This window comes from Podarcis filfolensis (genome assembly GCF_964270895.1).
Source record: "Podarcis filfolensis genome assembly, chromosome: 8".
Lineage (NCBI taxonomy): Eukaryota > Metazoa > Chordata > Lepidosauria > Squamata > Lacertidae > Podarcis > Podarcis filfolensis.
Window position 1 is genome coordinate 50,083,243 of NC_139611.1, and position 15,486 is coordinate 50,098,728.

Sequence of the window (15,486 nt, forward strand, 5' to 3'; positions counted from 1 at the left end):
TTTTGAATTTGCACGCTTTAGGCTTGAGCTGCTTTCCTTTAATAAATGGAGGTGTTTTATAAACAAAGCATGATTTGCACACTCAGCCTACAGCATTCCCCACTGTGGCAAACAAAGTAACCTGGAGAAACTGCATATCTGTTTTTAGGCAGAGGACTTGATGCGACAAATGAATTTGTGTGCAAGAAGGAAAAGCCCCCAAATTTTATACATTTCATTAACCCCTCCCACCTCCAAGTTGCTGCCTGAGTAGTTGGTGGCTTAAAAAATAATAATCAGAAGTTATGAATCAGCTTTAAGACTGGTTCATTTACTAAACTTTACAGGTCTGCTCTGTGTATGCAGAGTGATCTCTGACCACAGACTGACGATTTGCAGTGATAAAGAGAGAAAACAGCAGTTGGTACGGAAGTTTACATCAGATATTTGTAGCCCCCTCACGCAGGATGTGCTCTTAGGTTGTCAAAGCAGAAAGAAAGCCCAGCTAAGAGATGCCAAAGAAATCCCCCAAAGTCTTCCTTTTTCATAGCTGCTCTGTTCATTTTTTCTTAGCATAAAAAATTGGGGCCAAAAGGTGACGTAGATGTGAACACGGAAGACAAGAAAGAGGAAAAAAAGCAACAGGGAGAGCTCTACATGTGGGACACCATAGACCAGGTAAACAATTTTTTTGTTTTGTTTCTATTTTATGGCACAGAATTTCACAGGTGACTGAAATAAATCCTACAGAGTTGTACTTGAAGAGGGAAAAGAATGCTGTTCGCATATTGCTGTAAATCTTACAGAGCTTTTGCACAGTATTCTTCTAACAGTTATTTTGCGTTCTAGAAATGGACTCGCCATTATTGTGCTGTAGCTAATGAAAAGCTCTCATTCAGTGATGATATAGAGCAGAATACTGAAGAAGAACCATCAAAGGTATTAAAACCATACATTTGTTTCTGTTTTCTGTGATGTTAAAGGCATAGTAGAGTCATAAGTATTCATAATGTGAGAACTGCATTTCATTGCTGTGCTCAGGTTTTAGAGAGCATAACATAGGAATATGACATTACTCGTATGTGGCATACAGGATGGAGTAGCAAAATTCCAGGAACCTCGCAATCTCTGGGTGAAGCTCAGTAATAAAAACTATATGACCTGTTGTGTCACTTACAAAATAAACCTAAGAGATAATGTTTCCCCATGGTTCTTTTTTCTTCTTTGAAGTATAAATGTAGCCTTTGACTCTTACTGCTTGATCAGGGTTAAGAGATTTAAGTATAGAGGTCAGCATGCTTGCTAAATTAGTTTTTGTTTTAAACAGACACTTGGGCTGCCTAGGAAGCTTATGGCAATGGTGAACCAGACACATGCTTCATTCTCCAGCTTCTTAGCCACTTCACTTTACTGGATGCATTAAAAAAAAAAAGAGTTTACAAGAGAGTGAGGATCAAATTATTTATATTATCCCATGGTGTAGATTGTCTCCTTTAAAGGGACTGCTGCACCTCCTACATTAAAAGAGGTGATCATCAGCAACATGTGCAGCCAAATGGCACCCCTTCCTTTCTCTTGGCAAGTGCTTTTCCAAGCGCATCCCCCCCCTTCCCAATTTGGAGCACTGCTTCTTCAGATAAAACTTTATGCTTTCTGATGAACCCTACAAGAGTCGAGCTCAGTGTTAGCTTTATAGAGGAATGGCAAATTGAATCTTAACAAATGGAAATTGTCTCCTTTTATACTGTAGGAAGTGAAGCATGCTGAACTGCACTATGGTGAGAAATGGTTCCATGGGAAAATGAAAGAGGGGAGAAATACTGCCGAGAAGCTGCTCCAGGAATATTGTGCTGAAATGGGTGGCAAGGATGGAACATTCTTAGTGAGGGAGAGTGAAGCTTTCCCTAATGACTACACACTGTCATTCTGGTAACAGATAATTTCTTTCCTTCTGACTTCTTAATGCTTTAGCAGTTTGCCATTTTCCTGATTTTTCTACAGGAATAGCAATTTGAGATATAGGAGGACACTTACTCAAGCAAAGGAGAGAGGAAGGCTTTCATAATTATCCCTTCAAACTTCTGAGGTTTGAAGGTGCAACAAGGAGGGGGGGGCATCTGAAGGTGTGCTCCTGTCCCACCAGCTGATGGGCAGTAGGACTATGCCTCCAAGCCCCCCTCATTTTTCTCCTTCAAACCTAATGCTGAATCCTGGTTTACACATCTGTTATATTTATGGAATGTTACATTTTCACATGAGCTAATTGATTTGCTGAACTCTACAGGTAAACAAACTGAGCAAATGGACTTCGTGCTTTGACTAACATTTCCTGTTTCCAGTGCCAAAATCTGTGGACCATAATGTCAGTTTCTGGCACGCTATGATTTACATGCCATAAATTCTTAGTCTGAATATTTGATCAGTCCCTATTTCCCCTCAATCTTCCTTCCCACTCCTCTTGGTTCACAAGCTGAATAAATAGCAAGAAACTAGAGGCAAGTGTATGGATGTGTTGGCTTTAGAAAACTAACTGCTTCATTCTTGTCCATGTTTCCCAGGAGATCAGGTAGAGTCCAGCACTGTCATATCCGTTCCTCAATTGATGGAGATACCGTAAAATATTTCCTGACAGACAACCTCACCTTTGATAGTGTCTGTGATCTAGTTCAGCATTACAGAGAAGCACACTTGCGGTGTGCCGAATTTGAACTACGTTTGACTGATGCTGTGCCTAACCCCAACCCTCATGAATCTAAGAAGTACGTATGGCCAAAACAAAATTGTAGGGGGGAGTGAAATGCTGTTTTTAATGCTGAAGCTTACTGCTTGTCACAGTTACTGTGGATTATGGGGAATTTGATTTAAAACAAAAGCAAAAAACTGGCTTAAACAACAACGGTTTAGCAGTTTTGCACTGAATATGTGCTTTGACTTGAACAATCCGGAAAGGGAGAATATTAAAAACCAAGAGCTCCCAGATAGCAGACCAAGGGAGGCTGAGGAGATTTTAGTTATGTGGGATGCTCTTGCTGAGTCCCTTCTCTTCTCTTTCTGCTTTTAAATGACACCCAAGTGTTTTTTTTATAATTCTTATTGTTTTGCTATGAGCTGGAATGGTGGTTGGAAACTGCCATTCAAGGAGCACATCTAGACCATTTGTATCGCAGGATATCCTGCTCATTTCGAGTTTGCTTTTATTACATTGGTACAGCTCGTTACAGTCTGTGTTCCAGTGTTAAACATTGATTTCCTTTTGCAAGTGTTGGTATGTGTTGGTTTATTCTGGAGTAACTAGGCCAGCCTGTCAGATATGTGGATACTCATGCCTGCCAAGAGCTTTCTTCCTCACAGAACCCAACTGAAATGCACTTTGAATTAGCACCTGCAATGTAATCAATGGCAGTTGGGAGGAGAATTAAACTCACACCGCCCAAGCACCTCTGTGCTCTAAAGGTGCGGTTTAAATCCAAACCATGCCTGGTAATGGGCAGTTACAGTTAGCCCCTTTGAAGTTGTTTCCTGGCATCATAATGATGTCGGGTAAATTACGAGTGGGTGGCTCTGCCCACCTGTTGAAGTTGGCTCACGGACCTGTCGACTGGATGCAGTTCCCCACCCCCGCTGCGTTCAGGTGCAAACCAAGGAGGAACTACCACAAGATGTTGTCTTATATCTATTTTTACTTATAAAATTGGGGTGCAATATTGATAATGATGGTAAGATTGTTCTCCCTGCCCCCAAAAGAAATACACTGCTGTTGTCCGTCAATAAAAACTCACTGTGTGTTATTATTGCTCTATTAGTTGTTAGGATGACCTTCTGCTTCCTGCATCCACATGCATGTTGTTTTCCAGACTCCAAATTGTCTCATTTGGGCTTCTTATGCAGTGTGAAAGTGACAGAAACAAATGCTGTCAGCATTTAGCAGTAACTTGCTATTTATTTCTTTTATAACAGGGACAAAGTCTATACATCACTGAGCATCTGATGCTTGAAATCACAATTTTATCACTGATTTAATGGCTTTTATCTTAATGACCCAATTTTATCATTGAGTTAATGGAATATGTCAAGCTCTGAAAGCTCCTCTCTTCCTGTTTTTGTAGTTGGTACTACAGTAACCTGAGCAGAGGAGAAGCAGAGGATATGCTGATGCGAATTCCAAGAGACGGAGCCTTTTTGATAAGGAAGAGGGACGAACCCAATTCCTATGCCATGACTTTCAGGTGAGACACAAACTTCGTAATTATGACCTGACCTGACATGCATGATCTGCAGGTCGGCCCTCAAAGCTATTTGTTGCAAGGACCAGAGGGGAGTATGTAGTCCAGGTCTGACACAAGTTAAGGTGTGTAACAGTGAATGGGTATCGGAGGGGCCAGAAGCACGTAAGTGGACAAAGCAGGTAGATGGCTACATTCCATAAAGCAGAGGCCCGAGGAAAGCAAAGAGATGCAAGACACAGGAAACTCTGGGGCAGAAACTCCATCAGATAAGAAACTTGGAGAGAGGAATCAAGCCTGAAGCAACAGAGATAAGGCCAGGTTACCTGGTCCAGCTGGACTAATGGGTGGCGGTTCTCCACTCTGTTCACTGTCTGTGCTAGTACTACAGTGCAGGAAAGACCTAGCTAAGAGCTGCTTACTCTGCATGGTGGCTGCCCCAGCGACACAAATTAAGACCCTATGGCCATACTGGCAAAGTAGGGTTGGAAGATGGGTGGGGGTGGGTGGTGAAGGGGCTGACTAGGTGGGAATGGGGAAGGAGTGGATTAAATGCAAGAATTTCGGAGCTTGTCATGCTCATGCTCCCTTGGACAAAAACAAAGACACCAGCCAGGATAACTTGGAGCAAAACGGCAGCCTGTAGGCTTGGCCCTTATTGAATACTGTCGCGACAGGACCTGCAACAAGATGAAGCAAAATGGAAGCCCAGAACAAAAGAAGACCCCAACTTTTATTAGTTACTAATCCCCCAAACTACACCCCTAAGACTACATCACAACTACATCACAAAAAGGAGGGGTTGAGGGAGGAGTTGTGGTGGTAACCTGAGTGTCCTGTCACCTGGCTGGTTCCTCCTTTCCCCCCTCCCCATGAGTACTTTCCAGGTGACAGAGGGGAGCTTGCAGTTTCCTGCCCCCAGAGGGAAGAGCTGATCATTGTCCTTTGTTCCAGTCCGTGCTGAATCCACTCCCATATGGAAGTTCTTTGTGATCTTGATGGTCTTCTGTCTAGGACCATCAGGGTTGGCATAGCAACTGGGCAGGGCTCCTGTGTATGTGCTGGTATGCTCAATGGATTATGGCTGCCCTGTATCAAACCTTCCCCATTTTGTAGTCCTTCCTTCATGGAGTAAAATAAAAGTGGAACAGTGCAGATCCGATGTATGGTTGATTTTCTATGAATTTATAACAGAAGCGTAGCGTATGTTGTGTGTGTGTGTGTGTGTGAAGTTTGTACAAACTGATTGATTGGGGGGGGGGGTTCCTGCGACACCTTATGTACAAAGCAAGTACTGAAGCCCCTGAGATGTGCATTTCTGAACCAGGAAATTCAGGGTCGTCGTCCCTCCCCTCCCCCCCCCCCCAATCTATCTCCTGTAAGAACTTACCTAAATAGGAGGAAAATGAAAATGCCACTTCAAAGCTTAAGGACTGATAATATGATATGGCTGTTTTTGTTTTTTTTGTTTTTTTGTCTTTTTCTAAAGCTTGCTCTTCACTGTTTAATCCCACAGAGCTGAGGGGAAAGTGAAGCACTGCCGAATCAAACGAGAAGGCCGCCTCTTTGTCATGGGAACATCTGCTTATTTTGAGAGTTTAGTGGAACTGGTGAACTACTATGAGAAGCACCCGTTGTATAGGAAAATGAAATTGCGCTATCCTGTGACGGAGGAGCTGCTGGAGCGCTACAGCACGGCAAGCATTTTACCTTTTTAACCAAAGCGCCAGGGCTTTGCATAGAATGCTGGGTGGCTTTCAGGGATTTATTGCGGTACGAGTATATTTCTCCCTCCACCCACAAGAGGTCATCCTAAAGGCAGCTTTAGTCTGCTGAGCATTTTGGGATTTTCAGTATTATCCATGGTACCTCGGCCCCTTGCCCATCCCAGGCAGCATATGAAGCAGAACCAATTGGGCTTCAGCACTGGAACGTGCCTTCAGGTACCTTCAGAATGTTCTCCAGACCAATATTTAATGCTCTGGGGAGATCATTGCTTTTTGGCTATGGATAATGGGATCCAAGGTGGTGAAGTAGGAATCCCTTAAAATTAATAAATAGAAAACCAGGGATTTCGCCTACCTGGGATTTGAAACCAGCTTCGCATTCTGATTAAGAGATCATAACGTTTTATGCTGGTGTATGCCCTAAATATTTTGTTGTAGCTTTTAGTCCTGTCTACTCTAGTAACATGCAAGAAGGCCTAGTTGGCTAGTAGTTCTCTCTTTTGACCAGTGTATCTGGCCAATTGCAAGTCAATGATTCCAAATGTCTACCTACAGGCTACAGTTTTTGTTTTGGAATGGAAGATGAATATATTAAATCAATCTGCTCTCCAGATTTTGGACTATAACTCAGCCAGCATTTTTGTCCTAAGTCCTTATCCCACACAGGGGAATCCATGTGTGAGAAAATTTATTCTTTTCTGTGCAGAAAGCAGAGGCACATAATTTAAATTCTTTTTACCAGTGAGTTCAATGATAAAATAATAGTAATTTTCCCTCCCTAGGTCTTAAAAAAAATGCTAATAATAATAAAAAATAATATTATTTATATGCTGCCCATCTGACTGGGTTGCCCCAGAACTGGAGGGCCTACAGTTTGCCCCTGTCACAATTCTCGATCAAAAACTCTCAGTTTTAATGTATGCTGATGACCTAGTACCTGTATCTAGAACCCAGGTGGGTCTGAGACGGCTGCTTGCAAAATTAAGTTCATATTGCACAAGGAATGCTTTATCTATAAACTATGATAAGACGCAGGTCATTGTATTTGGGAAGCGTTCTAAAAAGCATGTTTGGCACCTGGATGAACACATCATAAACCAAGTAAATACGTTTAAATATCTGGGATTGATTTATTCAGAAACGGCATCTTGGAAAACACAGCTATCCAATATTAAATTGCAAGCCTTTAAATCAGCAAAAGCCATTCTGAAATTCGCTGCCTGTAAAGGTGGAAATCTGGTCAACCCAGCTCTATCTGTGTATAAAGCAAAAACAATGGCCCAGATTTTATATGGTGCAGAGGTTTGGGGTACCTCGAAGGTCTCCGGTCTGGAACCCCCACAGAATTATTTTTTAAGAGTTCTTTTAGGTTTACCTTAAGACGTGCAATCTGCCATGGTCAGGTTGGAAACTCGCATGTTGAGCATAGAGAGCCAAATAGATAAAATAATTCTCTGTTACTGGTTTAGAGTTCAACAGATGGACAACACTAGGCTACCAAAAAAATGCCTGATTGAGCTCTCAAATGGATTACCCCTTAAAAACTGGGTACATCATGCTGCCCAACTGATGGGCAAATATGACCTCTCAGTGACTGAGATTAAAGAACTCCCCTTATATTCACAGAAAAATATTTTTAAACGAACCATAAGGGCAGTGGCAACTAAAAACGATCTAAACTCTATGTGCACATCTACATGCGCCCCATTGTATTTTAAACTGAGAGAGGTCAATGAACACATATCTTATTTTAATGAATTGACTTTTGCACAGCTTCGAAAAGCTTTTACAGAGCTACGACTGAATACAATAAGCTCTGCTTATAGAGATGGGAGACACAGAGGCATACCAAAAAACGAACGTGTTTGCATTAGGGGATGTTCTGAAGTAGAGGACCTTATGCATTATATCTTGCACTGTCCGTTATATAATGATGCAAGGAAAAGATTTTTGGTACCTATAATGACAGGGTCCCCTGGCCAGAACCCCCTTGACATGATTTTATATCTCCTTGCAGACACAGATAAGTATGTGACCTGGCGGGTAGCACTTTTTGCAACTGCTGCTAGAAAAATTAGAGCAAATTATATAGCCAAGGTAGCCATTAACTGTAAAGGTGATGAATTTATTTGATCCTATCTATCTACCTCAGGCTATGCTCTATCTTTGTCTCCACGCTCTGAGTATAAATTGCACACTGTATTAATTGATATTGTTTTTAACATTAGTGACCATGTGATGATTTTAGCTTATGAATTTTATTGTTTAATGTTTTTATTTGTACATTGGGGTATTTTTATAGCTTTGTTTAGAGTACGTAATGTTTTAATAATATAAATGTTTTAAGTCTTTTTTTATCAATTCAGTATATTTTCTTTTAATTGTCAAATAATTCTGTGTACATTGCGGCAGCCTTTGGCTATGTGCAATAAAACTGACTGAGACTGGGTTGCCCCAGCCACTCTGGGCAGCTCCCAACAAAATATTAAAAACACAATAAACATGTTGTAAATCACTATGAAAGCATGAATTTCTAGTTTTAATATGAAAAACCAGGCAGAAACCTTTGCCAAAATCCTACTGACACTTTTTTTGAAATCCTCAAAGCTATGATAGGGTGGGGAAATCACAAAACTCTTCTCAATTGCTACAAGTATATTTGGACAGTGTAATTTCTTATGTTAGCACATTAACTAAAAAGCTTTGAGTTACTTTTTTCTAGCTGTGCAATTTACTTTCTTTCCTTTTTCAATCTTAGGAGAAAGATCCTAGCTCATTATATGAAGTGAAGGCATATGTGGAACCTGGTGAAATAACACCTTCTGTGGTATGTTAAAGTTTTGCTCAAACTTATTCTTGATCTGAGAGAAAAGAATAGCTGACAGATCCTTTATCTTAATTTCCTGTTTAGAGAATTGAAAGGACTGGTTGTAGGTAAAGGTGTATTTGGAGGGCGGGAAAGTGTGTGTGTGTGTGTGTGTGTGAGAGAGAGAGAGAGAGAGAGAGAGAGAGAGAGAGAGAGAGACTGACTGACTGACTGACTGACTGACTATAGTCTAACTTAGCCTTTGCCAAACCTATAGGCTACAGCTCCCATCAGCACCTGCCAGCAAAATGTCTGGAGGGCAAAGGCTGACCTAACCATTGTTTCTGGATTGTATTCCAGTGTTTGTGGATGTTCCCCCAAATTCACTTTTACCTAAAGCTCCTTTCCATTTATTTCTCTTGCAGCCACAGAGAACTGTTAAAGCCTTGTACGACTACCAAGCGAAAAGAGACGATGAGCTGACTTTTTGCCGAGGGGCTTTAATTCATAATGTCTCAAAAGAAGTTGGTGGCTGGTAAGAAGGCAGCTTTTATATTTTTGGTACGAGTTGGTGATGTTTTCTGTAGACCAAGCTGTGTCTCAACCATAGATTGCACTACGTGGCTTTGAGCATTTTTTTTTAAATGTGAACCTCTCTATAATACCTCATTTGGATATGGTGTCTCAAATTTGATTAGTACATGTTTCTTTCTCCTCCTCTCTCTCTCTCTCAGGTGGAAAGGCGATTATGGGTACAAAGTTCAGCACTACTTTCCAGCCAATTACGTGGAAGACATGTCCTCTGATAACACGGAAGATCTTGAGAATCAGGTAGGAAGATACTTGTTATCTATATTCTAGAGTTTATGATATTCACAAAATCCATTCAGTTATTCCAAAAAAAGTGGTAATGCATTCAGACCCTTCTATGTGTAAGGTTGCCTTTCTGGATGCTGTCTCACATGCGTACAGAGATGCAGCATTGTGGACAGAGGGTGGGACAGAGGGTGATGTGCACACGAACAGAAAGTTGGGCTTAGTAGCTCTTTAACACTTCTCTGTATGAAGAATGTGTATTGTCAGCTTTGAGATTCTTGGCATGTGCCAATTTCTCCCTATTTCTAAAGTGGTGACAGTCATGTGGAATATTTATTTTCTTACGACTCACATGCCAGTAATAATAATGATAATACTAATCATTTTTTAATTTATATCCCACCCATCTAACTGGGTTTTCCCATCCTCTCTGGGCAGCTTACAACATATATAAAAACACACCAAAACATCAAACATTAAAAAACAAAATAATCCTATACAAGCAACAAACCAACCAAAAAATCAATAGAAACCAATAACAACAGTAATAAACAGTTTACAGTTATACCCAAATTAAAATAGCTGCCAACCCCAACTAAACATTTAACCAACACCAACTTGACCAAAACAAAACTGGAACCAAAATTTGAACCATTTAAAACATTTTAGCCAGTTGTCCCAACCCAAGAGTTGTTCCAGCGTAGGAACAGTGCCCGATTACGTATAAGCTAAGCAAGCTATAGCTTAGGGCACCACTCTTTTGGGCCCCCCAAAAAAATTAAAGGAAAAAACCCCTGGATGTACATTTCAAAAATATAAGATAAAAAACAAATAAAACCTACATACAGTTAGAGCTTAATAATTTCACTATTAATATACTTCTTCTTAATTGTATTTCAGTTCAACAATTACTTTGATAAAATACATATTTTGTTATGTGCAAATGGCTTTAGATACCTATTAGGCCCATAAATTACCATATAGCATATATTCAACACAAAAAAGCAGCGACAATTTGTTGTTGACAAAGGACAGCTGAACATATAAAGGGCCCCATTACCTTCAGTAGCTTAGGGCCTCATTAAACCTTAATCCAGCCCTGCTTCGGGGGGGGGGGCGGCGGACCGCCCCGGATGCCCTCACTGATGGGGGGGTGTCATTTGGCACACTGCCCGCCTGCGACTCCCAAGCCTACACCGAGTGATCGGGATAAGGGGGGGAGCTGCGCTGCTTTGCTGGCGGCATTCCCCCCTTCTCCCTTCGTTTTGACAGCTTGGGGAAGGCTTGGGAGTCGCTGGCGGGGGCACACCGAATGTCTGCCATGGCCAGCTTGCTCCAACCCCATGTGGCTCGCTCTGCCCCTGGCTGCAGGGTGTGCACACTGCTCCAGGCACCCAAGTGGCTATCCCGTGGATGGGAGGGCACCCTCTGCGCCACGCCCCCCTTGGGAGCCCCCTGGGCAGCGCGGGCATATGCTCTGCTGCTGGTTCCAGCAATGTCCCAGTGCCTCCCAGGAGCCTATGTTATCTGTTCAGGGTGAGCCTGGGCACTGCTCCCTAGGCCAGGTGGAAATGGACCTTGCAACCAGGAGCAGCCTTCCCTCCAGCACTCAGTATGGCTTCCAAGCAGTTTAAAACTATAAAATCAATACATAATTAAAGCTCACAGTAACAGTTCCATTGGGGCATTAAAGCAGCCTCAATTAAACCATACAATAAAACGATCTATTATAAAACATGAGAATTAGAAACTCTTAAACACTTCACGCAGCAGTTAAAACAATAAAATCAGAAATTCAGCTCTGCCTAAATAGGTGTGATTGCATGCCTGAATAGGCGCTAAAGTTCATGCAGAAACTGGCTTGGAAAGATCTTAGGGAAACTCATGCCTTTGCTGTGGTAAATGAGGCTGGACTTAAGTTTCACCTTCTGGTGCTGCCAGATTAACATGAGGGGAGCCCATGTTTCTTCCTTTACCCCAGCAGTGTTGGGAGGAGTAGTGTTGCTACAGCTCCTGGCATGGCAAGGCAGATCTAAAGTTCATGTTCAATGCTTAGCCAAAAATCCTGATTTTAATAAGGAAGCATATGCATGAGCTGTGTGTGAATGCACAGAGCCTTTTGAGAGGTATTTTGCTTCCTGTGATATATACTTTTATAAGTAACTTAAATAAATAAATATTGGTGTTCAGTGTTAGTTATGCCAGTGCCCAGAAGATAAGATTATCAAGCTGGGTAAAGGATGCTTAGCTGTGCTGGTTAAGAACGCAATGGAGCGTGAAAAATCTGCAATGGTCTCAGAAAGGAGAACTTGATCTTCTGAAAAGCTTTCCAGCTCTGCCAATGAATTTCAAGGAAGGCAACTATTAGAATGTTAATAATTAATAATAGCTTTGGTAGTAGTAAATGGACTTCCTTAATCTTATTATTGCCAAGCAGTTTAATTTTTTATGGTTGCTAATATTATTCAGTGACAGGAAGCCCATACACTTCAGGAATGAATATGAGCGTAGCTGCTATGTTCTGTCAGCTACAGAATAGGTAGAAAGTATAGATCGAAGGCAAACTTGAAAAACGAATTGGTCACATCACTGTAGCAGTTTAATTAAGCAGCAGAACTGCTTAATTAGTGATCCAGAAGCTCTGCTTAAGCAATAATTCTTCCTTCATGGTGAATGAATATCATTTTTTAAGCATTGGTCCTGGGAATTTAATGAATTCATTTTTTACATTCCAAGGACTTTTGATAAAGGGGGCAAAACAACCAACTTCAAACATAATAAATCTTTTCATTTCAGATAATTGAGGACAATCCTTTAGGGTCATTATGCCGGGGTATTTTGGATCTCAATAAGTATAACGTTGGTATGTATCCTTCTGACTTCCTGACTCCTTGCATGTAAAGTAGCTTGTTTATGTGTGTGAGAGAGAGGGAACAGTTTGTCAAGTCTACATATTTTTTATTCCAATATATATATAATCTTTATTGCGGTCCAACGACCCATAACATGGATTCAGAATAAAATACAGATTCATACAGACAACCCCCTAGGGAAGGGAGACTGAAGCAATATTTGTTTAGTCATGGGTATGTTGATCTTTGATTCGTATAACTACTGAAAGAAACTTTGCCATGGCCACTGTGATATTATTGGATATATATTTTTTAGATATATATATATATATATATATCCTTTAACATAACATTGATTGCTCAGTTTTAGTCTGTCTGTATTATCACCCCCGGGGACGCGGGTGGCGCTGTGGGTTAGACCACGGAGCCTAGGACTTGCTGATCAGAAGGTCGGCGGTTCGAGTCCCCACAACGGGGTGAGCTCCCATTGCTCGGTCCCTGCTCCTGCCAACCTAGCAGTTCGAAAGCACATCAAAGTGCAAGTAGATAAATAGGTACCGCTCCGGTGGGAAGGTAAACGGCGTTTCTGTGCGCTGCTCTGGTTCGCCAGAAGCGGCTTAGTCATGCTGGCCACATGACCCGGAAGCTGTACGCCAGCTCCCTTGGCCAATAAAGCGAGATGAGTGCCGCAACCCCAGAGTCGGCTACGACTGGACCTAATGGTCAGGGGTCCCTTTACCTTTACCTATTATCACCCCCAATATATCTGAACTGTATTTTAATTTTTGAATGACAAGTCTTCTTCTAAAGGGCAATACTGCAATTTCTTATCCAAGTATAATTTTGGAGGGGGGGTGCGGATTTGGAGGTGAGAGGGAACAGATGTACTCCTCTTTTAAAAGGATGGATTTAATGCATGCTCAGAAAAGAATGGGGAGGGCACAACCTCAAATAAAAATGCACTCAAAAGGTTCACAAAATGGTAGAGTGTTTCTGTAAGACAGAAGAAGCTGGTATTGTTGCCTTTTTGCCACTTAAAAATATTCTTGTACAAGTGAGGTTGTACACTGAAGAAGTGTATGGTCCCCAAAGGATTAAAATAAAATTTGAAAAGGTATGAAAACAACTACTGGTGTCTTGTGGCAATTGAAAATCTAACAGATTATGGTGATCATCATCTGACGCCCTTTTCATGTACCACCTCATGAGAGGTCCGGAGGGTGACAACATGAGAACGGATCTTTTCTGCGGTAGCTCCTCACTTGCAGAATGCTCTCCTAGGGCATCAGGCAAAACATTCCTCTTCTCCCAGGCCTTTGACTAATGAAACAATCTATGGTCTTTTAAATTGTGGTATAGGGAGGGTATCATTTTCGTTTGTTACTATGTTGTGTATTTCTTTGTTTTTATACTGTAAAACCCTGTGATCCTCAGGTGAAGAGTGGTATAGAAATCTAAAAAATAATAATAAGCCATGATAAAAAACTACAAATAGATAATGCCAAATTTATTATGGCATCTGGTGTAGTGAACTCTGGTCCATTAAAGCTTACGTTATAAATGAAATTGTCAGTCTTTAAGGTGCCCCAATACTTGAGCTGCTCTCATGTGAATCAAAGGATACTATAGAGCAGTTGAAGAATGCCGAGGCTTTTAATATTACTGTTTTGTAATAAATGTATGTTTTCACTGATTAATGGGATCCTACCAGGATCTCGTGCAAACCTCTCAAGTGCTATTTGATGTCTTAAGATGTGTTTATTATGTACATATGATTTTATTTTCTGGATTCCCAATAGTAAAAATGACACAGGGAAAACATGGAAAGTCTTTTGTCTTTATCCTGGAACCCAAGAATCTTGAAGATGCTCCTGTTGAATTTGCAACAGAAAAGGTGGAAGAGCTATTTGTATGGTATCAAAGTGTCAGGGAAATCACAACGAAAACTACTGAAGAGGTACTACAGAAGCCATAATTTCCAGCACTTAATTTTTAATAAGAGTGATTTTGATTTGAGCAAAGACTGAAGGACCAGTAATGTGATCCACACCCAACATCTGATTCCCTTGCAAGCAAAGGGGCTTTAAGAGAAGCCTATATCATCACCATTTTTTGAATTCTGTATCATGCCATATTTCCAAGATCATGAAAGCATAATACGCACCTTTGTGTTTTGCTTTATGTGCCAATATCATGCAAGTACCTCAAAATAATACCTCAAAGTGTGACTATGCAATCAAAGCAAGATTTTTTTTGGTGGTGTAAGTTCAGGTTTTTTTGGCTCTGTACTGCCAAAATGTTTTTTTTCTTAAAAAAACCAACCCCCCCCCCCACAGAACCTGAAAGCCAGAATTCATACTTGGAAAGTAGGGAAGTCTTTGTGCAGGGCTTCACTAGCAGAGCCAGTTAGTTGAATCACTGCAGTTTGGGCACAGAGAGTGAGCAGGGATAAAGGGAGTGTGCAGAGACAAATTTAAAGTTGAAAATTAGATTTCACAATTTTCTGTTTCTTTGACACCAGCTGAGTGATCTCAGTGCAGATGACTGCCCTGGACTAATGTTTTAACTGTTAAATCCTCAGGAAAATTTCAGGGTGTTCTGGGAGAAGAAGCAGTTAATTGCCATGGAATTGTCTGATTTGGTGGTATATTGCATACCGACAAGCAAAACAAAGGACAACCTAGGTAATGTATTTTTAATTATGAATTTGAACTCTTCATCTGCTAGATTGCTAGACATGATCAAAGAGTATACTAGGATGTGTCTAGAGAATAGCAACAAATATTCAAAGGAGGTTTAGATGCCTGAGGAGTGAGAGAGAAAGAGCGAGTTTGGTTGGCTTAGTGTGGAGAATGGAACACTGGGAGAAAACTTAACCAGTCTCCAAAAACATGTGACGTATGAGATTCAGTTATTCATTGCTTGCCTGGTTGGGGCAGGATTAAAAATAATGGTTAAAAATTGCAACCGAAGATTTAGAGATTTCTAACTGCAATAGTGGCTGAGCATGAAAGCTGGGTGCCTGATGTTGTTAATGAATCTTTCTCTCCAGAGGCCTCTTAAGAGCAGGTTCAGACTTTGAG

The 15,486-nt window shown here is 41.1% G+C and overlaps 1 protein-coding gene across 3 annotated transcripts in view; it reads left to right on the forward strand.

The window, feature by feature from the left end:
• The window catches only part of PLCG2 (phospholipase C gamma 2), a 65,632-nt gene that overhangs the window by 40,957 nt on the left and 9,189 nt on the right, over window positions 1-15,486 (forward strand). For all 3 annotated transcript variants that reach the window (XR_014551012.1, XM_083624858.1, XM_083624857.1), the window contains exons 15-26: window positions 553-657; window positions 829-918; window positions 1,730-1,908; window positions 2,538-2,738; window positions 4,086-4,205; window positions 5,719-5,899; window positions 8,688-8,756; window positions 9,161-9,270; window positions 9,470-9,566; window positions 12,348-12,414; window positions 14,203-14,360; window positions 14,985-15,087. Coding sequence is in view for 2 of the 3 variants with exons in the window: in XM_083624858.1 (XP_083480984.1) it covers window positions 553-657; window positions 829-918; window positions 1,730-1,908; window positions 2,538-2,738; window positions 4,086-4,205; window positions 5,719-5,899; window positions 8,688-8,756; window positions 9,161-9,270; window positions 9,470-9,566; window positions 12,348-12,414; window positions 14,203-14,360; window positions 14,985-15,087 (1,480 nt within the window). In the remaining variant the exon portion in view is untranslated. The remainder of the gene's footprint in view (window positions 1-552; window positions 658-828; window positions 919-1,729; window positions 1,909-2,537; window positions 2,739-4,085; window positions 4,206-5,718; window positions 5,900-8,687; window positions 8,757-9,160; window positions 9,271-9,469; window positions 9,567-12,347; window positions 12,415-14,202; window positions 14,361-14,984; window positions 15,088-15,486) is intronic.